This window comes from Monodelphis domestica, chromosome 5, assembly GCF_027887165.1.
Source record: "Monodelphis domestica isolate mMonDom1 chromosome 5, mMonDom1.pri, whole genome shotgun sequence".
Lineage (NCBI taxonomy): Eukaryota > Metazoa > Chordata > Mammalia > Didelphimorphia > Didelphidae > Monodelphis > Monodelphis domestica.
The window spans coordinates 40,887,648-40,914,962 of NC_077231.1; the positions used below are offsets into that span (position 1 = coordinate 40,887,648).

The 27,315-nt window shown below is 36.0% G+C and overlaps 1 protein-coding gene across 5 annotated transcripts in view; it reads left to right on the forward strand.

The window, feature by feature from the left end:
- The window catches only part of MSRB3 (methionine sulfoxide reductase B3), a 216,117-nt gene that overhangs the window by 114,630 nt on the left and 74,172 nt on the right, over positions 1-27,315 (forward strand). Inside the window, exon 6 of one of the 5 annotated variants that reach the window (XR_008912080.1) lies at positions 22,283-22,328. The exons of 3 other annotated variants lie outside the window; for them this stretch is intronic. Coding sequence is in view for 1 of the 2 variants with exons in the window: in XM_056798403.1 (XP_056654381.1) it covers positions 10,574-10,587 (14 nt within the window). In the remaining variant the exon portion in view is untranslated. Of the gene's footprint in view, positions 1-10,573; positions 15,658-22,282; positions 22,329-27,315 lie in introns of those variants that run through there. One more of the 5 variants, XM_056798403.1, reaches the window with a different exon arrangement.

The following is a 27,315-nucleotide window of genomic DNA, read 5'->3' on the forward strand; positions in this document are numbered from 1 at the left end:
CAAAGGGAGGTATTGCCTCAAGAGAAAGGTGGGACTGTAGGGAAGGAATGGTCATTGACTCTGGTAACCACCAAGAACCCAGCACTGAGAAACCACTGGCTCAGCACTTCAGTCTGGGGAGATCCTATGCAAACCCCCAAATGAGTAAATTTCCCAGTGAAAAAGATTAAAATTGCTTTGTATTTGTTGTTGTTTATTCCTTTAAATCTTGCCCAACTCTTTGTAACCTCATTTGGGACGTTCTTGGCAAAGATGCTGAGATGGTTTACCATTTCTTTCCCTAGCTCATTTCAGCCATGAGGAAACTGAGGCAAACATGGTTGACTTGCTCAGGGTCACAAACTAGTAAGTGTTTGAAGCCAAATTTGAATTCAGGAATTTGAGTCTTCCTGCCTCTAGACCTGGTACTCTATCCACTGATTCATTGAATCAAATTGAGTGGTTGAAGGAAGAGGCCAAATGGTGATATTTTTATCACTCAGAGTTATTTTAATGTTTATGCAGTCAGGAAAACATCCAGCTTTTTGCCGAGGAGCTATTTTGTAGACAGATTAAAAATGCCTTAAAATAAAAACTAGTCAAAGTGTATTTGTAGACATTGTTAATTTGGAGCTATTTTGTGACAAATTCACAAGAAACAGAATTTATAGAACTTGAAATTAAATTATTTTTTACAAAAGCCAAAATACAGAAAGATTTTATTGCATTTAAAAGAGTTAACTTCATGATTATAACATAATACACATATATTTGTGAAAGTAATTGAAAGATTAATTTATTTCCTATTTGCTTTTTTCACTTCCTCACTTTTAATGATTTTTCCCATTTGTTGGGCAAACTATTTTTCTAAAAAAATTTTCCTAATTAAGCTTATTTTGATTTATTTGCTGAATCTGAGAAGTCATTAATCTCCTGATCAATGATATGAAAAATTACATATTTGTCATTTGCACCCAGCCAAATAAATCCTAAAGAATCATTTCACAGGATGAATAGTAATAAGAAAGTAATGATGAAAAAATGTTGTAATTTGTTTCATACAGCTAAGCCAGGCAGCCTGATAAAAATGACAAGATTAATGACTATGAGAGATGAAAATATTTTCACTTTTTGCTTTTAATGACTACTATCTTGTGTTTATGTCGCAAATTTATGACTGGTAAAATATTACAGGAAAACTCCATCTTCTGTAATCTGCTTTGAGTGGTCTTCTTCATTACCAAATCCAGCCTGCTTGAGTCAAGAGAACATAGGGAAAAATGAAAACCTGTTTAATTAAACTCTACTGTGATGATAGCACTTACTTCTTAGAAAAGAGGGCATAAAAGATTTAGCCTAAAATAGGCATGAAGTATTTTCTATTTAGGCATACTCTTACTGTCTATTTTTGGATAAATTTGAAAGACTCCTTAGTTCATCATTTAAGCTATCGTGTTTAGTTTTATAGCAAAGTAGATTTCCATTATTTGAAAATAAGCCTCTTTAGAAAGGTTAACTTTAAAAGGGCCTTTTGGGTATATAAAAAGGAATGTATAAACTGTTCATTTGGCCATGAGATTTTAGAAGTAATTTTTCTGGATTTATATATTCAAATGAGTCTGTAATCTCAATTTGGAAGTTTCCTTCAAAGGTACAGATTGCAACCCAGTCATGCCACCTATGCTGACCTACTTTTGTCCTCGTTACTCCCCCAAATAATTTGACATGCTGGAAATCTTCCTTGACTTCTGCCGCCATTGTATGGGAGCCAGTGGAACAGTTGGTCAGTTTGTCCCTTGCCTTGGCAATCTGTCTAATGCCTTCCATGAACATACTTTGAAAACATCTTTTATTATTGTTCTTCTTTAGAGGTCTTCACCATTTCCATTCTGCGGGCTGCTCACACGTACCATGTACCTCTTCACTGTTATGTTCATTATAGGTTTATAAGGCTGGAATACCATGTTTGTCTTCCACACAGCGACATCGGTAAAATGTTGCTATTAAAAGATGAACATTTGCTTTCAGGAGACACTTGGGGTCATTAAAGGAGTTTTGTAATTTCCCAAAGACAGTCTAGTCTGCTCTTCTTTCCTTGTTCAACTCTGAACCCAATTTACTATTTACTTCGATCAGATAAGCATGCTGGTAGACATTTTCTATAGGGTATTCCTCCATCTATCTAGGCAACTGGCTTCTACTTGGTCCTTTCTGTGTGGATGGTCAAGCCTTAGAGTGACTGTAAAGCTTTTCAAGGAGATCTGGGGTGTGGTGTGATCAGCCCAATATCAGCAGCAAATAGTAACCTCTGGAGAACTTCACCATCCCTCTTCAATCTGAATTCCGTCCAGTATCTCCTCCATTGCAGTGGAAAACTTCTTTGGGTTGTGTGCAGCTCCACATTGATATTTTTGGCCAGAGAATCATTCAACATGTATATTTCTATTCTCATGTCTTATGAAAAGACAAGATCAATGAAAAATCTTGAATGATTCTGATGGGTGGAAAAGGAGTCATCCTTTTTTTTTACCGCGTTTTCCCAAATCAATGCTTAAAAAACGAACATTTGGCACAGTGGTATCTTTTAGTCTCTCTATCTTTCAGTTAATGGTGAAATGTTAAAGATGTTATTCATTGCTGAACTTCATTTGTGAAAACCTGCTTGTTCCTTTCTAAAACGCATCAAGCAAGCCCTCAATTTATGTTTATGTGACTCCAATAAGAACTTTTTTTTTCTAAAAGATGGGAGAGTAGGTATGTAGGTTCATTGATGCTCTTTTGGTCACTTTTCCCCCATTAAAAAAATAAAGTCCAAGATTTTTTTCAGGACTATGTTCTCCTCTTCAGATCTCATATGCTCATCAGTCCCAATATGGCCACAATTTTGTTACTTCCAGCATAAAGATCTCTGACTACTTTTCTGATCTTATTGATCTGTGGTGAATTTCTGCCCCCTTTAAAGCACATTGCAGACAATTAAGTTAGCATCAAAGTATAACAATTCCACTGCATTGATGAAGAAAATAGCTTGTTATGGTGATTTTTACAAATCTTTTCTATGTTTTCTTCTGTGTTGCCTTCTTTCCATTTTCTTCCTTAAATGCCCTTTGCCTAGTCGAGCATATTGCCAAACTTTCTTTGAACTGGTTTTGTCTTCCACTATTCTCCTTTATGAGATGTATACTGCTCACAATGGTTCATCGTTCTTCTAAGTAAGATTTTTCCAAGAAGCTTACCTTCTAGCTTGTTGATTAAATGAGATAATTTCGAAAGTATATAATGTATAATATTATCAAATGGGCCAATATTTGTAAAGCATTTAGCACAATGCCTGACACAGAGTAGATGCTTGGTAAATGTTTATTTCTTCCCTTGCTCCCTGAAGTAAATTGGATGTTTACTGACTAAGGTGCTTTCTGGACCCTCTTGGCCTTGTTGAGATACTGCATTTAACTTGGTTAAACCTTCTGATAAAATTATTTTAGTCATTATAATGTCAATTATCTGTCTCTCATTTTTTCTAATTATCAATTCCTTGTTTGAATAGTCCAGGATTATATTGTTTCAATTGTACAGCTTATCTTTTCTTCTTCTTTTTCCTTCTAATCCTGCTATTAGCTGTGTCAAGTCAAAGGCATAATTATGTATATATAACTGACTCAAAGATAAGTTCCATATGAATAAGAAATGTTTTCCTATATGTTGAAATAGAATCTATTTCTTTGTGGTCTTATTTGGCAAAGCAATTTTTGTTGTGGTAGTTGAGTATTATTTAGGAAAGCAATTCATAGTACTTTCCTATTAGTACTTGACAAAATATCTATTGTTCTTTTGAACCATGCAGTGATTCTAGCCATCTTCTGTATCCAGAGAATATAATATTTATTCAATCTCTATTGTATATTCTCTGAGGAAGCCATTTGAATCCCTCATTTGTCTACATGATTGATGTGTTATTATATAAAGCAGCACATTGTAAAAGTCTGCTTTGTCTAACGATACCATTCATTTTGTCTTTGGTGTGCAATCCATTTTTTAAAAAGGACAATTGTAGTGAAGGAATATATTTGATGGGAGAGGTTTATGGATAAAAATGAAGCAAAAAAATGCTGCAAATTATGTGGACTGCCATTAGTTAACTCCTTACAGAATCTGGCTCATTATCAATCTTTCTGTTTAGAGAAAAGAATTTTTCTAAAATTTATGTTGCTTTCCCATTTGTACTTGATATAGGAACAATTCTTCTGTTAGCCTACAAAGTGATTTCTAGCTAATAGAAATCTGAAAAAGTTCATAAATAGAAGCTTCAAAAAGGGAAATGGTGAAAAATCATAAAGAAAAATTATAACATGACTTAGAAGAAGAAATATGAGAAAATGCTCCCACTCTATTCCTTTGCAGGGGTGGAAGGTCCACAAAAGTTATACATTGCACATGCCCTTGTATTTTTTTGACCTCAATGATGAGCTGTGCTTAATTTTCCCTCTTCTTTATAATTTTTTTTTTGGCCATGTACTGTTTGTTCTGTGATATGGCTCCCTGAGGGGGGAAGAGGGAGGATCCCAGGAGAAAATATGGTGATGTAAAAAAGCCATAATGATTAATAAAAACTTATTAAAAAAGAAAATCCATGTTAAGTGTTACATTTCAAAGACAAAAGCATAATTAGTTTGTACTTATAGCATCTGAATTAAGGGACTGATTTCTTTGAGATTCTGATGAAATTAGCCTTGAAAAAGTTAAGCTAAATATCTTTGTTGAATAAGTGCTAAATGAGTAATTCTTAGTCCTTAAAAACAATATAGAATAAAAAGGTTATCTGTTAGTATTCAATTTTTATATTTTGCTTATCTATTGTTGTATAAGTTATAGTATCCTACCTACTTATGGTATACTTTGACATATATACATTCTCTTTAATTAGTTGATATGATTATCTCATAGACAATGTAATTGCATCATAATGGCAACTTCCAGTCCATTTTAGTTATCCAGCAGTGCAGATTCACTCAAGATCTCACCATTACTGGAGAGCAAGGCAGGCAGAGTTGTCAGTCACCTTATAGCTTGACTTCTATCTGACCCAGTGTTGATGGTGGGCAACTGAACTTTCTCTTTCTCTCCTATAAGAATGGCTTCTTTCCTTACAACTCATTCATCTTCCCATCTAAAGATGGGTTGAGGTAGAACACCTCTGAGTTAACTCTCCTTCAGAGACGTGGCTTTCCTTTCAAACTCAGGACATTAAAATGATTTCCCTCACTCTGACTTATAATGGACCCATTTATAGTAGGAAGATTTTTATGGACACCTTAATAAATTCTCTTCTGTAATAAACATGTGGCTTCCAGTTGCACTGGCATAGACCACAAATGGTATGACAAAGATGAGCAATTTAGATCTCATCTCTTATTGTGTGTCCCTTACCTTTTCCCATTCCTACATGCATTTAAAAAAATTCACCTGGCACAGTCTTGATAGCTATTAAATTTGATAGTATTTCAAAAAGTGCAAAAAGAAACTCATAATAAACAATAAAAGAGATAGAAATCCCAAAGATATTGTTTGCTCTAAGTATACCTTTTGAGGAGGAAGAATCATCATGATTTTCCACTTCTTGCTGCTCTCCATTTGGAGTGAAGGAAGAGTAGATGAAGATATGGATGTAGAAAGTGGAGTAGGTCCCTGATGTCAGAAAAGCATGGGAGTAATCACAAAGTCCCACTTAGGTGTGCTAGTGGTTTTTTTGCCAGAATGGTGTTAGTCATCTCCTGGTTGTATCTTCTCCATATTACAGAGACCTCAGTAAGTTTTTTGCTTCATCACAATGAAGGATTAACTAGTTATATCATTACATACATTAACTACATATATTACATTCCATAAGTTACATCACAGTTAAGCATTAAGCTTTGTCTCTTTCTCTTTCCATTTTTCTTAATTTCTTCTTCCTCTTTCTCTCTTTCTTCTCCTTTTCTTCTCTTCCTCCTTCTCTTTCTTTCAGGAAAAAATTATCACCTTCTCAAAGTCAGTTCAAACCACAAATCAGGCTAGATTAGCCATCCACATTTGACTACTCCTGGACCTCTCACATTACTGCTGATATTTTAGTAGTGCTATAATTGGCATTGCTCTGCCTTGAACATTTTGAACTCTGTAAGTCTCTCCTATAACTGCAATGTCCTGCCCTTTCATTTCTCTCTCTTCTTTACTACTGTTGAGCCACTGTGAATATTTTAAGCAGGAGAGCCAGCAATGAGGTGGGAAGGAACTTACTAGAACTGGGAGTTCCTTGGGCATCCCCCTGAAGAGCACCCCCTGAGGGGCATTAGCACCCCAAGTATTTTTTCGATGAGCGCCATTTAAGTTATATTGTTGTAGAGTTATTTGGTTTGAGTTATCATTTTCCCAATATCTATTCCTATAGTCATCATTCCTAAAGTTGTGGTTTCCATTATCATTATTATAATTATTTCTATAATTATCACTTCTGTAGTTGTTATTAAACTGCAGATTCCTTCTGAGTACCTTGAGTAAAGTTCTATACTCTACCATTCTGGGGCCCTTCTTCTCACAGAATTGGTAGGTAATGGATTAATAATTAGATTCCTGGAGAGGGTAAAGTGCCATTCTTTGAGTATCATGCCAACTTTCCATTTTAGCCATCTTATCTTTTAAACATCTCAATTCTTTCTTTACTTCCTCCATGAGATCATTATTTTCTTCCTCCTTTTCTTTGTTTCCCTTTGAAACATATAGAGCTGTTTTCTGCAATTCTTCAAGGTCCATCTCTGGCCATCTTGGGCAATGTGTTCTAAAATAATCCCTAATCACTTTGCAAGAATTATTGCCAAAGTGTCTTCTAATTTGTCTTATGCAATTTTCTTTAGATAGGTCAAAATCCAGGTATCTACCCCCAAACTCAACTATTCTGTCCATGAATCTGGAGGGTGTTTCTTCCTCATTTTGCTTAGTTCTTTCAAATTCTGTCCATTTATCTGTACTGTCTGCACACTCTCTCAATCCTGTTAAGATGGTCTCTCTACAATGGTATAGTTTTAGATAATCCTCAGAGTTGTTATAGTCCCATTTGGGATCCTGGGATGGCCAGTGTGCTGCATTGTGCCCCCGGGTTTTGTTGACATGAGCAATTATTTTATTTTTCTCACATTCAGTTAAAAAAGCCTGTAGCAAGTTTTCAATGTCCTTATAAAAAGATTTATACTGAAAAAAATACGTCTGTCATCTTTTTTGTTACTAGAAAGGGATCTTGTTCGTATATGGGAATATTTTGTGTAAATTCATTTATTTCTTGGGGAATAAATATTATATTGTGCCTTAAAGTCACCACATCCCTGTTCCATTCTATTTCAGGTACTTCTCTTAGAGGAAACAGGCCTCTAATTGAATTTGCTACCTATGGGTCAATTTGACCAAGATGAGTTTCTTTAGAAGGACAAGATTTCCTTTGGACTGGAATTGGGTTTTGTGTAGGAGAAGGAACACGAGAAACTGGGATTTCAAGAAAAGGGTTTTGGGGATTAAGTTTAGCCAAGATTTTCAGACGATGAGAGAACCAGTCTGTTAGCTGATCCATAGGGAAGGTGTTTTTCATCTCTACTTAGGGGAAGGAAATTTCCTCATTTAGAGGTTCAGAAATAGGTCTGTCAGGTTCAGACCTGTTTTTGGTGGGGTGGATGTTTGCCAGTTGATCCTGTAAGAAACATTTTAAATTGTCCAATTGAGCTTGCATGTTTTCCTGCATTTTAGCCTCAATTTTTTTATGTTTTCCTGTGTTTTATCTTCAGATTTTTGCTTAATTTTCAGATTCTTGCATAATTTCTTGTATTTAGCTTCAAATAATTTTTTCATGTTATCATCTCTAAACACAGTACTGAGGAGTACAAAAATGACATTACCTAATAATAGAAAAAATTGGAGGTATGATGAATTCCTCAATGTCCCTAATTCTTTAACCATCACATAAATGTCGAAGAATGTAGTATTCGTTTTTACATATATGTTTTGTAATTATTTTCCTAGTGGGCTTCACAAAACATGTGGGGAGCAAGAAAAGGCCAAAACCCTCTCTAGGTCTCCCTCACTCCTAATTAAGAGTAATCTGGGCAGTTGTTTCATGAGGGAAAGGGGATTTGTAGCTAAATAGCTTTCCCAGTCCTGCCACTTTTAGTTTTTTTTAAAAAAAGAAAAATAGCTGTATTCTATCTAATTTAAGAAAAGAGAAAAAAATCCAAATTTACTTACCTCTACAGCTGATCAAAATAAGTTATTAAAAGCTGAACTTAGGGATAGTCACAGTAGAGAAAAATTTTAGGAAAGTTAAGAAGATTAGGGTATTTCATCACAACTGACGTAGTCAGTCAAAAACTGTAAAGGATAATTTTAGTGCTGTGACCTAAACTATATTAATTATTGGTCGCCATGGGATATCCCAAATAAAATACCCAAGATGACTGGAAATTTATGGTGATTTTAATTAATATAGAGGAAAGAAATTAAGGAGAAGGGAGAGGGAAAAGGTGTAGGATTTCTCCTGCCTGGCCTGTGCCAGGAGGAAGATTAGAGGCTTCTAGGAAGATAAAGTTTGGAGAGTAAAGGAGGAAGGAATTGGCCTGAACTCCAAGAGGGCTCAGCTAAGATGCCTGAACCTGAATTAGCTCAAGGGCAAACTCACCGCCAAAATCCAGACAAATAGCTGCTACCACGCCAAGATGTCTGAATGCTTAGCACACTGCCAGCCAGAGCCACATCTCCAGGGAAAGAGACCGAAGAGAGGAAGTGATGTGAAATATATGGACGGTTTTACATCACTTTCCTGCATTTCATTTGTACCAGTGGTAGCTTAGGTTGACTTAGGACAGCCCAGGGGTCTGTCAGCTGTTTTTGCACATATCTGTTAAAAGTCATCCTCCTGAATACGTAATCCTTGATATGGGTGTAGACATTCCTGATTTTGTTAAAGAGAGTGTATTCATTGTTACAATCAGGAGATAGCTAAATCCAATCTTCACATATATGCAACGAACACACCTGAATGGAACAAAAGATTCAGCTAGATATCTAGTCAGATTATAGGAGGCTTAAAAGTCAGAAAATATTTCAGTTGTGGCAATGTAGACATCTGAAGAACAGCGTAAGTTTATGGAATGTTTTTATAGGCTCCATAATGATTTCCTCAGAGTAACCCTGTGAGCTAGATTGGCTTACTCAGTCATAATATTTAGAGCAAGACTTTGGAGATCATCTAATTTGAATAGAAGAGGACATTGAGGTCCAGTTTTGTTTAAGGTCATGTAAATATTAAGTAGTAGAGTCAGAATTTTAACCCAGGTCCTCTGATAATAAATCAAATGCATATTTCACTATGCTTTCTTTCCATTGTTCTCATTTTATGGTTAAAGAAAATGAAGCTTGGAGCCTTTTAGAAGGTTTTTCTTTTTGATATACTTTCTTTAGATTTCTTTATAATATCTTTTAATTTTATATATTTAATATATATATATATACACACACACACACTCATATGTAGACCAAGATCTCATTCATTCATTTTAAGATTGATTATAGATGTCATATATGTATAATGTATATAAAGTGTAAAAATAAAAGGCAAGAATGCAAAACTAATATAGGCAATGGATTTGATTATTGGTTATAAACTGATTTCAGATACTCTGCTTGCTGCACTCACAAAGTATCCTCAGTTTATATCAGTGAAGTGAAGCTCATAAATGAACTTCTCTTCAGGGCCAGGCATGGGGATGCTAAAGATACTCTTATTATAAAAAATAAAATATTTATAGAAAAAATAAGGATAACAGGATTTCTAATTCTAAGGGATTCTAAACCCACCCAAATAAACTGCTTGGTTCTGTAAGGAACCACGTCTGCTATGTTTCACAAGCTACACTAATTCTCCCTGATATGACTAACCCAAATTTATACTATTCTAAATAAAACTACCACTATTATGCTTATAATTCTTAACTTTGCCTTCCAGTTATAAAATAACAAAGGCTGGCTGGTTGAATCTCAACTAGAATCAAGTTAGGAAACTGAGACTAAGAGTTCAAACCAAAGACTGGGTTTTTCTTTAATCTTTTCAGAGTTAAATCAATCTAGAAACAATAGATAGTCAGTAGTGTTTCCCAAGTAGGGAAAGGAAAACACTAAGCTCCTTCAGGTCTTTCCCTCAGACAGAGAGAGAGGGAGTGATGTTTCCTCCAGCCCTGAGAGATAGTCTCTGTGTGTGACTGCCAACTGCCAGAGACCAACTGCCACTCCCAGAGAGTAACTGACACAGAAAAATGGTTATAACTGTCAGCATTTTAAATTGACACACTCTCTCAGCTCTACTTCAAACTCCAATCCCTTCTCAAGTCAGCTTCTCTACTTCTTATTTCTAAACTAATAAAATAGTACTTATTTTCTAATATCAGCCTTCTAACTGTTAGGGGTAAAATTAGGGTTGTTGACTGAATATATTATGCTAGTGGACTCCAGGGATTATAATTCAATCCCAATAAAATACTCAAGTCATTTTGGGATTTTTATGGTGGTTTAATTACAACAGAAGGAAGAAATTAAAAAGAAGAGAGAAAGAAAAGGGAATTGGACTCTTCTAGCAAGCCAGATAGGAGTTGCAGGTCAAGGAAAGGAGGAAAGGAGGAATCAGTCACCTCAGCAAGGTCTCTCAGGGAAGACGCCTCACCTTACCCATGCTACAGAGCTTTTCCCAGTCACCTCACTGGCAAGCCTCAAATGCCCAAACCCACCAAGATGCCAAGAACGCTGCCACGAGCTCCCAACGCGGAAAAAAGACCAACGTCTCTGAGAGAGAGAGTGTGAGAGTGAGGAAGAGAGAGAGGGAGAGAAGTGACACGAAATACATAGACAGTTCTTTACATCCCATCCTGCATCTCACATGTACCAATGGCAGCTTAAGCTTGGCTTAGGACAGCCCAGGGAGTCTGTAAGTTGTTTCTTATTTGTCACTTTCTAGCACATGTCAGTTATAGGCCATCCTCCTCAACACTTAATCCTTAAGTAGGGGTGTATACATTTCTGGTTGCTGGATTTCTAAAGAATAAGCAGGGTGGAGTCAATCTAAAATCCACATAACCAAATAAGACTATTTCATTTTCATATTAAACAAAATAAAAGTAACCTAGCAATTGCTTTGTTATTGATTAAGCATCTAGTTCATCAAAAAAAAATTTAAACCTTTACTTTTGGTTTTAAAGTCAACACTGTGTATTTGTTCCAAAGCAGAACAAATGGAAAGGGCTGGGCAATGGGGGTTAGATGAACCTCCTGAATAAACCATTTTAAAAATATGGGTACTGGGGGAAGTTAGGTAGATCAGTGGATTGAGAGCCAGGCTTAGAGATGGGAGGTTCTGGGTTAAAAAAAAAAATATGGGTACTACCATTTAAAAACTCACCCAAGATCTTCCAAGGCAAAAAGATCTATTAATCCTCAGGCCAATATTGTGGTAGGGGAGAATAGTCCACAAATTCATTAATCAGGATTGTACTTACTCATATGTCAATAAAAGAAAGATCCTTTACTTTAATGAAAGTTAAGAGTGTGCTGTGAAATACCAGAAGTGAGATATTAAAATATACTTCAGAAAATTAAAATATCTTATTTACAAATGCATTTGAAATAATTTTAATGTGTCACCTCAGTAAAAGAATTGTGAAGAAAATGACAATTCAATGACATAGCTAATTGGTGTTCCATGCATTGGCTAATGCTTAATCGTTAACGGGGATGTATATTAAAATAATAAAAACTAGGCTGTGTATAGGATTTTAAGGCTTCTAAAGCACTTTCTCTAGGTTAACTTATTTGATCCTCACAAAGCCCTGTGAGGTAGCTGATTTTCTCTCTCCATTTCACAGAGGAGGGAACAGGCTGAGAGAGAAGTCACTTATCCAGGATCATCCAGCTAAGGAGTGTCTGAAATAGGACCAGAACTTGGGTCCTCCTGACTCCCAAGGCTTTTCCCTATCCACTGCTCTACCAAGCACTGTCACTGGGCAACTTAGCTGTCTCTCCATGCTAGGAATATAGCTTATCTTAAGAATTTCTGAAATTTAGGTTTAATCGTGGAGACACCAGAGCTGTGAAATGATTTAATTATCCTTTTAACATGAACATGCTTAATGGTTTCCTACTCCTGGAAGCCTGGGAAGATTCACTTTTCTAGGTATACCATGAATCCTTCCCTATCAACTTTCTGGCCATAATACATTTGACAAAGACCCAATAACAGATATTGCAACTTAATGCAGTCACTCCCTAACCCTTTCAAGGTCCTCAAACTTATTTAAAATAATCTCTTTTCATCCCCCTCAGGGTGATATCTATTGGCCTGAGCTGCTTTCAACAATGGGTCAAGAGGCTTTTGGAGCCCTACAGGTCCCATGATGATGATGATGATGATGATGATGATGATGATGATAATGGTAGTGGTGATATTTACATAGCCCTTTTAAGATTTGCAAAGTGCTTTGCATCCATTAGCTAATTTTATTCTCACAACATTTCTATGAGGCAGGCACTATTATTGTTCCCATTTGATAGATGAGGAAACAGGCTGAGAGAAGCTGACATGCCCAGAGTTACATAGCTAATAGACATGTCTACAGAAGAAATTAAAATTGTCATACTCCATTTCTGCTACTCAGACTTATGCCACGTAGCATAGGTTCTGTGGAATTGGTGCCATTTCTAAGGTATCTTATGTTTATGATAGTCTTCTACTCCACTCTTGGGGGACCTTAAAATTCTTTATTACTTACTTATTTAATATTTATTGACTCTTTGATATTTTTAAGCCTGTTGAGCAATGGTCATGGACATTGGGCGCTTTCACCAAGCAGAAAATAAATGGAGTCTCACAAGTTCAATTGCTGCCCATGAGAACCATCATAAGTGATGGAGAAGTCTTAGAAAAGGACACTATAGGAAATGGAGACAATATTTTGTGTGAATGTAATGATTCTCAGCTGATCTTGGTCCTTAATGGGAGGGTAGGGAGGAGGTTAATTGCCAAGTTCTTTGGACCCCAGTCTTAGATTAGAATGTACCACTCCTCCTTGTCCCTGACCTGAAGGTCTTGGGTGACTTTTGACAAAAAACATATCTTTTGAGGAAGAATGTGACCTTTGACTTACATTTATGAATAACCTTGGAATAAAGTCTGGAGCCCTTGAAAAATTTTCTCTTTTTTTGATGGAGTGTTTCATATAGAAACCTGGAGAGTTCTTGGCTGCAACCTAGTCATTAGTCTCTATTTGAAAACTGATAAGGGAGGGGCGGAGTCAAGATAGCAGTGTAGAGGCAGCAAAAGTTTAGACCTCTGAAAACCCTTCCTTACTGATTACAAACTGAATACTACTAGGGGACTGAAAATAAAACCTAACAACAAGACAAAGCCAAGGAACCCCCCTAATGGACTCAATTAAAAAGGCAAACCCCCAAAATCCAGAATTTGAGAACACTTGGGTTTAAGGGGAAGGAAGAAGGAAGGTCCCAGGACACCCCCCCCCCCCCAGAATGTTAAGCCTCCAGAAGCAGTAGGAACCTCTGGGTGGAAAAAGGTGCTGGTCTTGACGGAGTACCTTGTGGGCAGGGTTGTGCCAGGCTCAGAGCTTTGAACACAGGTGGTGTGGAAGGAGCTAGAGAGGGAACACAGAGCAGCAGCCTGGTCACAGCAGTGGAGACCCTCCATATTGCTCCAGCCTTCTAGGAGGTTTTGGTTTTAGGGCACATCCAGCCCAACCCAGCTGAACTTAATCCCATCAAAAGTCTTCAGAGGTCAGGGAAGCTCAAACTCCAACACCCCTACTTCACAGACTGCTGGACTTTAATACAATCAAAATCCTCCAGAGGACAGGGAAGCTCAAGATCTAACACCCTTCCCCCACCGACTGCACTGGGAGATCTCCTAACAAAGCTCTAAGAGGGGAGACTGACAGAAGACCCCAAAACCAAAAAAATAAGAGGAGCAAGAGCACAGACAACTGTGGGGCATAAAGAAGGGGTAAATATGAACAAGCAACAGAAAAAGAAAAAAGAAATTACAATCAACAGCTTCTATACAGTCAATGAACAAAAAGCAAATGGAACAGAGGAGGATCAAGGAAAGTCAAGCAAAAACACAGAAACTCCAGCAAATTGGCCACAGGCTTTGGAATAACTCAAAATAAAATTCAAAACACAATTAAGAGAGGCTGAAGACAACTGGGAAAAGAACTTAAAAACTAAGATAAGTCATCTGGAAACAAAAAATAGTGTCTTGAAAGCCAAAATCAATCAGCTGGAAAATGAGGCAAAGGAGATGAAAGATGAGATAAAGAGAATGAAAGATGACCTCCAAAGAAAATCAGACCAGAATGAGAAGGATGACCAAAAAGCCAGGGATGAAATCCAGTCTTTAAGAACCAGAATACAACAACTAGAATTAAATGACCGCACAAAGCAGTAGGACACTATAAAACAAAACCAAAAGAATGAAAAAATTGAGGAAAATATGAAGCATCTTATTCACAAAACAGAAGATTTAGAAAATCACTCAAGGAGAGACAACTTAAGAATCATTGGTGTACCAGAAGATCATGACAAAAGAAAAAGTCTGGGCATAATACTACAGGAAATTAGCCAAGAAAACTGCCCTGATATACTAGAACAAGAGGGAAAAGTAGAGATTGAAAGAATCCAGAGATCACCTCCTGTATTTAATCCCCAACTGACAACAACCAGGAATGTTATAGCCAAATTCAAGAACTATCAGACCAAGGAAAAAATATTACAAGCTACCAAGAAGTCATTCAGATACCATGGAACCAAAGTGAGGATAACACAGGATCTAGCTGCATCCACACTGAAGGACCAAATGGCATGAAATATGATATTCCGGAAAACAAGGGAACTAAGTCTACAACCAAGAATCAACTACCCAGCAAAACTGACTATATTCTTACAGGGGAAAGTATGGTCATTCAACAAAATAGAAGAATTCCAAGCATTTGTAAGGAAAAGACCAGACCTGAAAATAAAAATTGATGCCCAAACACAGAACTCAAGAGGTAAATAAAAAAGAGGGAAAAAATAAAAACAAAACAAAAAAATCAAAAAAATTTTTAAGAGACCCAATAAGTTAAAATGATATGTATCCCTATAAGAAAAGAGGTCATTGGTAACTCTTAAAAATTGTTATTGTAACCTGGGCAGCTAGAAGAATTACAATTAGAGGGAACAGTGACAAATTGTATAGGATGAAATAACAAGATATAGATATGTATATAGATATATGTATGCACAGATACATATACATTTGTGTATATATATATATATACATATATATATACAACTAGAGCTACAAAAAGAGGTTAATACTAAAAGAAATGGGAAAGAAACAAAAGGGGGTAAATTCATATGTCACAAAGAAGTTCATGGCAGGAGGGGGGAGAACATAAATACACTGCAAGGGTAAAGAGGTTGGAGATAGGAAATACTCAACTCTTACGTGCATTGAAATTGGCCCAAAGAGGGAAGAACAATCTAATCCATTGGGACAGAGAATAGATTTGCACCCTATAGGGAAGTAGAAGGGTAACAAATGGAGTGGTGGAGAGGGAAGCAGTACAAGGGAGGGAGAGGGTGGGGGGTAATTTTAAAAAGACTTCAAAGAAAATAAGGAGGGGAATAAGAAGGGAGGGTAGAAAGGGAAGTAAAATAAGGGTGGGAACTAGGGGGACTGCTTAAAAACAAGCATCGGTGCAAAAGGAAATACTGAAAGAAGAAAAAGCAGGACTAGGAGTAGAAATCAAAATGCTGGGAAATATGCAGCTGATAATCATAACTCTGAATGTGAATGGAATGAACTCATCCATAAAACACAAGCAAATAGCAGAGTATATTAGAATCCCAAACCCTACCATATGCTGTCTACAAGGAACACACATGAGGAAGGTAGATACGCAGAGAGTGAAAGCAAGAGGACTGAGCCAAATCTATTGGGCATCAACTGATAAAAGTCACAATCATGATATCTGACAAAGCCAAAGTAAAAATAAATCTAGTTAAAAGACATAGGGAAGGTAATTACATCCTGATAAAAGGCAGTATAGACAATGAGGAAATATCAGTACTCAACGTGTATGCACCAAATGGTATAGCATTCAAATTTCTAAAGGAGAAACTAGTGGAGATCAAGGATGAAATAGATAGAAAAACTATACTAGTGGGAGACCTGAACCTTCATCTTTCCAAACTAGATAAATCAAACAAAAAAAAATAAGAAAGAGGTAAGAGAAGTGAATGAAATCTTAGAAAAAATTAGAGTTAGTAGATATGTGGAGAAAAATAAATTGAGACAAAAAGAAATACACCTTCTTTTCAGCAGCACCTAGTACATTCACAAAAATTGACCAAGTATTGGGGCCTAAAAACATTCCAAACAAGTGCAAAAGAGCAGAAATAATAAATGCAACCTTCTCAGATCATAATCCAATGAAAATAATAGTAAGTGTACATGGAGAGGTAAATAAAAAATTAATTGGAAATTAAACAATACTATTCTCTAAAACCAGTTAGTTAATGAACAAATCATAGAAACCATAATTTCATTGTAGAAAATGATAATGATGAGACATCCTTTGAAAACCCATGGAATGCAGCCAAAGCAGTATTCAGGGGGAAATTTATATCCTTGAGTTCATATATTAACAAACTAGAGAGGGCAGAGGTCAATGAATTGGTCATGCAAATTAAAAATCCAGAAAGTGAACAAATTAAAAATCCTCAGATGAAGACTAAATTAGAGATCCTAAAAATCAAAGGAAAAATTAATAAAATTGAAAGTCAAAGGACTATTGATTTAATAAATAAGACTAGAAGCTGGTACTTTGAAAAAAAAACAAATGAAATAGACAAAGTACTGGTCAATCTAATTTAAAAAAAAGGAAAGAAGAGGGGGAAGCTGGGTAGCTCAGTGGACTGAGAGCCAGGCCTAGAGATAGGAGGTCCTAGGTTCAAATCTGGCCTCAGATACTTCCCAGCTGTGTGACCCTGGGCAAGTCACTTGACCCTGTAATAAAAATAGTGGAAGACATAAATTGAGGCACCTAAAAGAGTGTTTTTGCTTAAATTGTGACCACAGAAAATATGGTTTCAAGACAATGTCTTGTTTTAAATCAAATAATATGAAGTGGTCGCCAGGGAAAAATTCCCAAATATGAAAATATACCCAAGTCAGCTGGGTTTTATAGAGATTTTTATAAATACAAAATTAGGAATTAATGAAAGAGAGAGAGTAAGAGAAAATAATAGGAAAAGGTCTAAACCAGCTTAGGCCAACCTTAAGAGAGAGTTCAGTCAGTTTTTTTATCAACTCACCACAAGATCTCTGAGACAGTTCCCGAGAGAGTCCTGAGAGAGAGAGAGTCCAGAGGGACAGAGTCTCCTCAGAGGGAGCTCCAGTGAGAGAGTCCCTTCAAGGCAGCTTTGGCCAGCTGCCTCCTCCAATTCAGCCTTTCCCAGCTGACTGTCCCGAGAGAGCTTTTCGTCTCCTTTTAAAGGGAATTTTCTCCTATGTCACCTCCCCTAAGTTCTCACATCTACCAATCACAGTAGATGTTTTCCAAAGGACAGACCATTCTTAATTCACACCTAAGAAGGCTTAAATTTTTGATTAAGTTCACACCAGAAAATCTCTGAGTAAGTTCTCACCTCTTTGCTCCTTGTAAATTCACAAGTTGCCTGACCTTTATAGGTACTTAGCACCCTTTTGTATTAGACCTAAAAATAGGCACAGCTTAAGAACTTTTGCCTTACTGTAAGTATGGGTTTAAGTATTTTTCATTGTCAAGCAAGGAGTTTCTTCCCCTAAAGCAGGCTTAAGTAGGGGTGGTGTAGAGGTCTCACATTCCTGATCTAAGTAGAGGTCTCACATTCCTGATCTAAGTTCCTTCATTGTTTAAAATGGGGAATGGTCTTAACCAAACCTTATGAAGTAGGGTCTGAGAATTTTTAAGGTTCACAACCCCCATTGCCTAGCCCTTACCACTCTTCTGCCTTGGAGCCAATACACAGTATTGACTCCAAGATGGAAGGTAAGGGTTTAAAAAAAAAAGGAAAGAAGAAAACCAAATTGATAGTATCCAAGATGAAATGGAGTCCTCACCTCTAATGTAGAGGATATTAAGGCAATAATTAAAAACTATTATGTCCAATTATGTTACAACAAATATGGCAATCTAGGGGATATGGATGAATATTTACAAAAATATAAATTGCCTAAACTAACAGAGGAAGAAATAGATTACCGAAACAACCCCATATCAGAAAAAGAAATTGAACAAGCCATCAAAGAACTCCCTAAGAAAAAATCCCCAGGTCCAGATGGATTCACAAATGAATTCTATCAAACATTCAAAGAACAACTAATCCCAATATTATACAAACTATTTGACAGAATAAGCAAAGAAGGAGTTCTACCAAATTCATTGTATGACACAAATATGGTACTGATTCCAAAGCCAGGCAGGCCAAAAACAGAGAAAGAAAACTATATACCAATCTCCTTAATGAATATAGATGCAAAAATATTAAATAAGATACTAGCAAAAAGACTCCAGCAAGTCATCACAAGAGTTATTCATTATGATCAGGTGGGATTCATACCAGGAATTCAAGGATGGTTCAACATTAGGAAAACATCCACATAATTGACCATACTAACAAGCAAACTGACAAAAATCACATGATTATCTCAATAGATGCAGAAAAAGCCTTTTATAAAATACAACACCCATTTCTATTGAAAACACTAGAAAGTATAGGACTAGAAGGGCCTTTCCTAAAAATAATAAACAGTATATATTTAAAACCATCAACAAACATCATCTGCAATGGGGATAAACTAGAAGCCTTCCCAATGAGATCAGGAGTGAAACAAGGATGCCCATTATCTCCTCTATTATTTAACATTGTACTAAAATCACTAGCTGTAGCAATTAGAGAAGAAAAAGAAATTGAAGGTATTAAAATAGGCAATGAGGAGACCAAGCTATCACTCTTTGCAGATATGATGGTCTACTTAATGAATCCTAGAAAATCAAGTAAAAAGCTAGTAGAAATAATCAACAACTTTTGCAAAGTTGCAGCATACAAATAAACCTACACAAGTCATCAGCATTTCTCTATCTCTCCAACCCATCTCAGCAGCAAGAATTAGAAAGTGTAATTCCATTTAAAATTACTATTGTGCTCAAAAGAACAATAATGTGGAGGAATTCCATGGGGACTGGAACAACCTCCAGGAAGTGATGCAGAGAGAGAGGAGCAGAACCAGCAAAACATTGTACACAGAGACTGATACAGTACGGTACAATCGAATGTAATGGACTTCTCCATTAGTGGCAATGCAATGTCCCTGATCAATCTGCAGGGATCTAGGAGAAAAACACTATTCATATTCAGAGGAAGACTTGTGGGAGTAGAAACACAGAAGAAAAACAATTGCTTGTTTACATGGGTCGAGGGGATATGGCTGGGGATGTAGACTCTAAATGAACATCCTGATGCAAACATCAACAACATGGAAATAGGCTCTGATTTACACATGTAAAACCCAGTGGAATTGTGCATGGGCTGTGGGAAAGATGGGTGGGGGGAGGGAGGGAAATATTGTGATTATTGTAACCAAGGAATAATGTTCTAAATTGACTAAATAAATTAATTTAAAAAAGAAAAAATAATGAAAACTGATAAGCGTGTGGTCTAGCATACCCAGCAGTTGCTGATCAACATCCCTTTTTTGGGGCGGGGGGAGAGCAGGGATTTGCTTTCTGTAATTGGTTGCTCTGGTTTGTTGCTTTCTCCCTTTCTGGGGAGAAAAGGAAAGGGGTGTATTTGTAGCTAGCAAAATGATCTGTTTCCTAGTATGCACTTGAACCTTATGAGTATGGTGGTCTTGGAACTTTTCTTCTAAGGCTTTGGACCTGATATTTATACAGGGAGACAAAAGAAGAAAATAATTTAAATTCATCTCTGTAAAAGTATTTGAGATTTTCCATATTAGAATCAAATGAACAATTTATAGAAGCTATTTTTGGTTTTTGACATATTGTAGAATCATAAATTTAGAGCTAGTATGGATCTTAAATGCTATTGAGTCTATTCCACTTATTTTACAGATAAGGTAACTGAGGCAGATAGGTCAAATGACTTCCCCTAACCTTGCCCACTATGTCACTCTTCTTCAAAAAAATTTTAAATCCTAACTTTCTTTCTTAGTAGCAACTTTGACAGAGGACAAGGGCAAGGCAAATGGAGTTAAGTGACTGGTCTAGGGTCACACAGGTAGGAATGAGAAGGAATTTGTACCTAAGTCCTCCCAACTCCAGGCCTGGCACTCTATCCACTGCATGACCTAGGTGTCCCCTCATTTGGTTTTTAAATCAAGATTTCATCTCAGTAGTCAATATGTATTTCCATTCTCTATATTTGATTAAACTACCTTTTTTTAAAAAAAATAAGTACACACTTTGATTTATCCGACTTATCAAACTGCCATTTGTATAAAGAAGCTTACAAGACTATCATAGGCTAGAACATTTCCTTAACAGAATATGGAGACAAATAAGATATTTAATGGAAATATAAATGAGAAGATAATAGAGAAGATAACAAGTGTAGAAAAATTAGAGTAGAAAGTAGTGTGTGTAAGCAGAGGCAGAAACCAAATGCTACTTAGAGTTTCAGAAGAGAGAGAGAAATCACTTTCTAGGTACAGGGATGGAGGAAGGCTACTTTACTGAGGGAGGAGCATTTGAAATGGATCTTGAAGAAGAGGTAGGATGTGAGATGGCAGAGATAGGAGAAGAATTTGGGCAAAAATTAGCCAGATACCTATAAAGCCTTCTATGTCCCAGGCACTCTGCTAGGCAGCAGGCACACAACTATAAAGAATGAAAGAATTTAAGTTATTACCTCTACAATATGTAAAATTGCTTAAATTTTTTTTTTGGTCATCAAACGTTTATTCCTCAGAGAGAGGTCATGCATTTACTTAGAAATTTTCCATTCTTTTGGATGCATTGATGCTTTGTATTAAAAAAAAAACAAACCCAAACCCTCAAAAGTGGTACCATTTAATAATGGTAAAATTAAGAATATAAAATAAATATAAAGAATGAATAGATAATTATAATTAATAATAGAATTACTACATAATATATAACACAACTTAAGAAAGAAAAATTTTGCAGTTTTAGATAGCTTTTCATGTCAGCCTGATATATTTATATAGTAGAAATCATGTTGTATTTGGATCCAAAATATCAGTGTTCAAATTCAGCTACCAGTTACTAGCTGAGTGACCTTGGGCAAGTCACAGCTTCAATTTCCTCATCTTTAAAATGAAAAGGTTGGAATATATGACTTATGAGGTTCCTTTTAACTCTAACTCTACCATTGGTTAAAGGTACCCTGGAGTCAGTTTGGACTAGTTCCATAGAGCTGATAAATTTTTAATGTGAGAAAATGCAAAATGGTGCTTGTTTTTATCATTTTGTTTATTGGGTTTAGACTTAAGGAGAAAATGTCAATAAAGTCAATTAAATATGCAGATTTTCTCATAAAACACTCACTACCTATGATCCTACTATGTACCTTTAAGTTTTGGGTTGCAATAAAAATTCCTTCCTTTTTGTGTTATTTGTTGTTTAGGTTATTTCCTATTTATCTAACATCCATGTATTCCTGCTTTGTGCAAAGCTCTATGTCAGGGATACAAAAATAAAAACAATATGATAAAATGCCTGCCTCCCAAAAGAAAATTCTATTCAAAATAACTTTGGGTGACTCTCAATCCATAAATAAGTATAATATAAAAGAGAAGATAGAAAGACATGTTTAAGAATAATTCAAAAAGAGAGAAAAGATCTACTGTGAGGGATCGAGAAAGGCTCCATGAAGGAAGTAGAATTTGAGCTGCCTCTTAAGTAATAGATAAGGTTGATTTTATTTAATTACCTTTATTATTATGAACTTAATAAATGCAGATATTTCAATGTACAATGAAAACGAAAAATCAGTTTCTTATATAGCTCAGATATCAGATCCTTATCAAATAAATTTTTCTCCAAATTTTTTCCTGATAACCAGTTCCTATCTAATTCTAGCTTTGTTGATTTTGTTTGTGCAGAAACTTCAATTTTATGTAATCAAAATTACATAAATTTTATCTTCTGTTTTATCCTCTCAGTTCCTTATTTGGTCAAGAACTCTTCCTCTAAGCACAATTGTGAAAGGTATCTCCTTCCCTCCTTTTATAATTTGTTTATAATGTGATCTTATATATATAAATCTTGTATTCATATTTAGATTATTGTGGGATATGATGGGAGATGTTGGGCTAAACCTAAATTCCTCCGAACTGCTTTTTATCTTTTCCAACAATTTCTATGTAGTAATGATTGGTTACTCCTGAGTCATATGTCCCTAATTTTTTCTATTGAACTTCTTCCCTTTTTAAACTCATTCCAAATAGTTTTGGTTACTTCTTTGTAACAATCTGAGATCTAATATTACTAGATCTCTGCACATCTTTTTCATTATTTACTTTGAGATTTTTCATCTTTCTTTCCTCCAGATGAATTCTGTTATATTAATGCTATTTATTGTAGTTTGAGGCATGTTTGTTCTAGCACCCAAGGGTCAAACACATGTCCTATACATCACGTGTGCCCCACAATTCTCCCGAGTATGACCTGTCAAATTAAAATGTAATTGGTAAATATGTAACAAAATAAATAAAAACACAACAAAGCATAGACAATATTAATATATAGTTTTCCTTAGGGATCCTTATGATTTAGTGGACCTCATTTCTACTTGGGTTTGGGACCACTGCTTTAGTATTTCTCAGATAATAATAATACCTCTTGGTTTAATACAGATACTATTTACATATTAGGAAATGGTCCATTTCTTCCTATCCTTTTTAATGTTTTTTTAAAATATGTAAATAGATGCCCAAAATAGATGCCAAAATCCTCTGACTTTTGATCTTATTATTCACAAAGTTTATTATGCATATAGTTTACCTAATATTGAACCACTCTTACATTCCTGGCATAAACCCAGTCCTGTAAGAGTATATAATCATTAAAATATGTTGTTATAAATTTTCTCTAATATCTTATTCAATATTTTTGCATTGATGCTCATTTGAGATATGTCTACAGTTTTCTTTTCCTGCTTAATCCCCTATGATTTAAGTGTATTCATTTCACAGAAGCAGCTTGGTAGGGGACCTTATTTCCTTATTTTTGTGCATTTTTGCAACATTGGAATAAATTCAACCCATTCTTTTATTTAAAAAAAGCAAACCACAATATCCTCTTATGTTCTGTTTTATAACTGATACTAAGGGTCAGTTCTAAGCCATTAAGGTTAAATGAATTGCCCAGGTTCACACAGCTAGGAAGTATCCAAGGCCAGATTTGAACTCAAGTTTTAAAGATAATTGAATGACTGTCTTGTCTTTCTTTTAATACTTTGGCCTGTGGATTTAAAAATTATCCTCGACTTCTTTTCTAAATTTCTTATTTTTGATAATAATTGCCTTGTATTTTTCAGTTTTTTGACTTTTTTGTACATTTTTTCTAGTCTAATGGACACATTGAGGTTCTACATTTCAGGGAAAGTACTTTTTGGGTAAGGTGTTCTATTGCAAGCTAATTATTATCTTTTCAATTTTTTCCTCCCCAATTCTCATTTCACTTCTAATTTAACTTAAACATTTTTTTGTTTTTATTTTTACCAATTACATGTATATATATGCATATCTATCTATATCTATATCTATATCTATATCTATATCTATATCTATATAGTTTTTTTCTAGCCACTCTTATTTTCATTGGGCCAAACCATTTTTTCCTCTGAGACTTTAATTGTAATTGTTACAGGATTTCTCTCTTTTTTTGTATTACTTCTTGGCTTTTCTTAATTAATAGTGTTTACTCATTGTTTTTTGTGTTTCTTCTCCCACCCCCATGATTTCATATTTTTAAGCTTTGGTTCCTGGTTGGGATTTTGTGCTCAGGTCAATCCTTTCTCAGCTTCTTGAATGGGTTAGGTGTGTAGAGTTTTGACCTTTCCTCTCTTGGGTCTGGATGATGATGTCACTGCTGGTTTTATTCCAGGGGTAACAGTTGATATACGGCCCCAAGACTTTTTTATTTATTTATTTATTTTTGCCAAATGGTAAACAATTGTGTTTGACTAGAGCAGAGAGCATGTGAGGAGGAATGGGGGGAAATGATCAGAAAAATAGGAGATCACAATATTCTAGTGTTCCTTGAATGCCAGACTAGAAGTCTGAACTCCAGCTAACAGGGAACCACTGGATTTTTTTTTTAAAAAGCAAGTATTTAGTATAATCTACCTGTGATTTAGGAAAATTAAACTCAGATGAAAGAAGAGATGGGAGATGAGAAGACCAGTTAGCTTCAATCTTCCATTGCAAAAGTAGAGATAAAAGTAAGAGATAATGAGATCCTCAATCAGAAAGGTGGCACTGAGGATGGAAAGGAGATATTGTGCAGGAAGAACCTACAGGAGCAGGAACTTGAATGATTTTCCTGTGAGTGCAGAACACAGTACGGATAAGAGTGATGAGAAATTTCAAAGATTCTGCAACTGATTAGATATGGACTCTGAAGGAGAGTGAAGGGTCAAGAATGTATCAGACATCACCATCCCAAATGGCTGGAAGGATAATGGAAAAAGAGTTGGGGGAAATAAGTTCTGTTTCTGACTTAATGACTTATGGATTGATTAGATATAAGGTGAAATCGAGAAGGAGAAATCACAGATGATTTGAAGATTTGTATATTGAATGCGATAATGAAGGCAAGTCAGGAAAAAGAACAGACTTGTAGGGCAAAATAAGAAGATAGCTTATTTAAGGATCCATGCTCAATTTTCAGATGAAGGACACTCAGGTAAAGATTCAGGCTTAGAATATTAAAGGTTTTTAAAAAACAGGCTGGAGCTAGAGACCTAAATTGGTAGTGATCTGTATAGGGATGATAGTTGAAGAGATGGAAGTGGATAAGATCTCCAAAGAAAGTCATATTGAAAAGAAAGAAGTCCATGACCTGGAGGCAGGTGAATTAATGAAGCAAAGTGAACAGTTGTATAACTGGTAAAAGAATTATAGATAGTAGCACATTGTCCCTAAAGCTGAAGGAGTAGAGAATATCAAGAAGAGAGAGGTCAGTGGCAACAAATGCAAAATACACATCTTGAAAGAAAAAGGTCCTGCTTTGTCTAGAGGTAACTTTTGAGAGGAGTTTCTTTAGAGGCATTGGAGGAGATTGCATAGACTTGAACAGATGTTTCCTAATTGGAGATTATTCTTTAGAGATGTTTGTTACTGAAAATTTGTTAGGAGAAGTATTGGTAGATAGTTCTAAAGGGTAGAAAGAACAAAGGAAGGGTTCTTAGAACTAGAGAAACCTGAGCATCAACATCTAAAAGAAGTTGGTAGAGGAGGTGACTGAAGCTGCCTGAGAGAGGGAAAGGAGCATGGTGCTGGGGAAGACAAGAGAAGATAGGATTAAGGGACAAGTAAGTGGCTTAACCTTGACCAAGAGTAAGGATACTATTTCATCTGACATGGGTGGGAAGAAGACAAATGTAGACATTGAAAAGTTTTGAGATATTAAAGTTGGGGAATTGAGGGAGCTCATGTCAGCTGGAGCCTGAAGACTATTTGACCCTGAGGCTCAATAATTTGTTCTCATACTGTGAACTATTTTCTAGGTTTGTCAAAATAGTGACCTCGGCTGCCTATGACTCCTATTATTCTTTTTGTTGTGTTCTTTGACTTAATCATTTCTTCTGGGTATCCTAGACTCTGGATTTGTAAATTGTCTACATTTATTTTTGTTGTTTTGCAAGATCTTATCCTTTGTGTCTCTTGATTCCCCTAAACTCAGCCAGACCCCTGATGTCAGTGAATACTTAGTAAACTTGGCTTCCTTAAACATAAACACTATTGCCAGCTGTTGAAGCAGTTTCCCCTATTTCCCACATACATTTCTTTGGTTGATCCTGTTGCTCCATGGCAGAGTAACTGCTGCTTTCTGTGGAAGGACTAGGCTGGGGTTGACTCTTCCCTTTCTCATAGCTGAGGAGATTATGGGATGTTACCTTCTAGACACACTGAAGTTCACTTTATGGTGAGCCATTTATGGTTGGCTGCATTCAATTCCAGGTCAGGCTTGTGTCCTTTGAAGCATAATTTTTCACATTGTATGGTGCTAGACCCCTTAAAACTAGCCTCCTTTGGAAGGTAGAGATTCTGGGAAGGTGTGGCTGTCATATTCATCCTAGAATTGTTAACCCTAGGATGAAATGAGAATGGACATTATTTCCAAGAAAGCAGTCAAAGGGTCCACTTGCCAGTGATAGAGCCTGAAAATCTAAGGGTACAAAATCATTTGCTACAGATGGAGGAGCTAGTGAGACATGACCAAACCGAAGCTGCTAAAAAGATAGGTTATTCGTTTTTTGTTCAAAGATCTCAGGCCCCTCTTCCTAAACCCCAAAGACTTTGGCGTCATTCTGGGTTGATATCATAAATCACCTTCTCCAACTTGATGAAGTATCTCTTGGGCAGATAATTGATATTAAAGGCTTTTCAGCCATTTTGGAGATATTCATCTCTGTTTGCCTTGGATGGTAGATGGTCGAAAGAATGGTTTGGGGATCAGAAACTTGTGTCTTGCCCAGAGATTGCTAGGAATATAGGCAAAGTATGTTTCATAATAATACTGGGTTTTCCCATCTTAAATAGTTCCCCTTTCCTGTCTAGAGAAAAGATGGATGGTGTCATTAATTTTGGAGCAGACTCTTTAGAGGAGTTACCTACAGTACTGAGGTGAATCATTCCAGTGACTTGTTTGATATGGTTTTGCCTACAAAAACATTTTTTAATGACATTCATTTGTAAATGGGAAAACTTTTTTTGAAATGGAGTGGAGAAAAGTTTTAACAGTATTCAGAACAAAACAAATGGGGGCAAAACAAGAGGAAGCTGCCCGTATTAGACCAGTGCTTTAAGCAATAGGACAGACCAATCTGTTGGTGGTTTGCCTTTTCTTTTACATTTTATCCCAGTAGCTAAATTGTCTGATCCCCAACTATGCAAATCCCTCTAAATTTTGGCTCCTTGGACAATACCTTAATATGTCCTCTTCTAGTTTTGATTCAGTTTTCTGACAT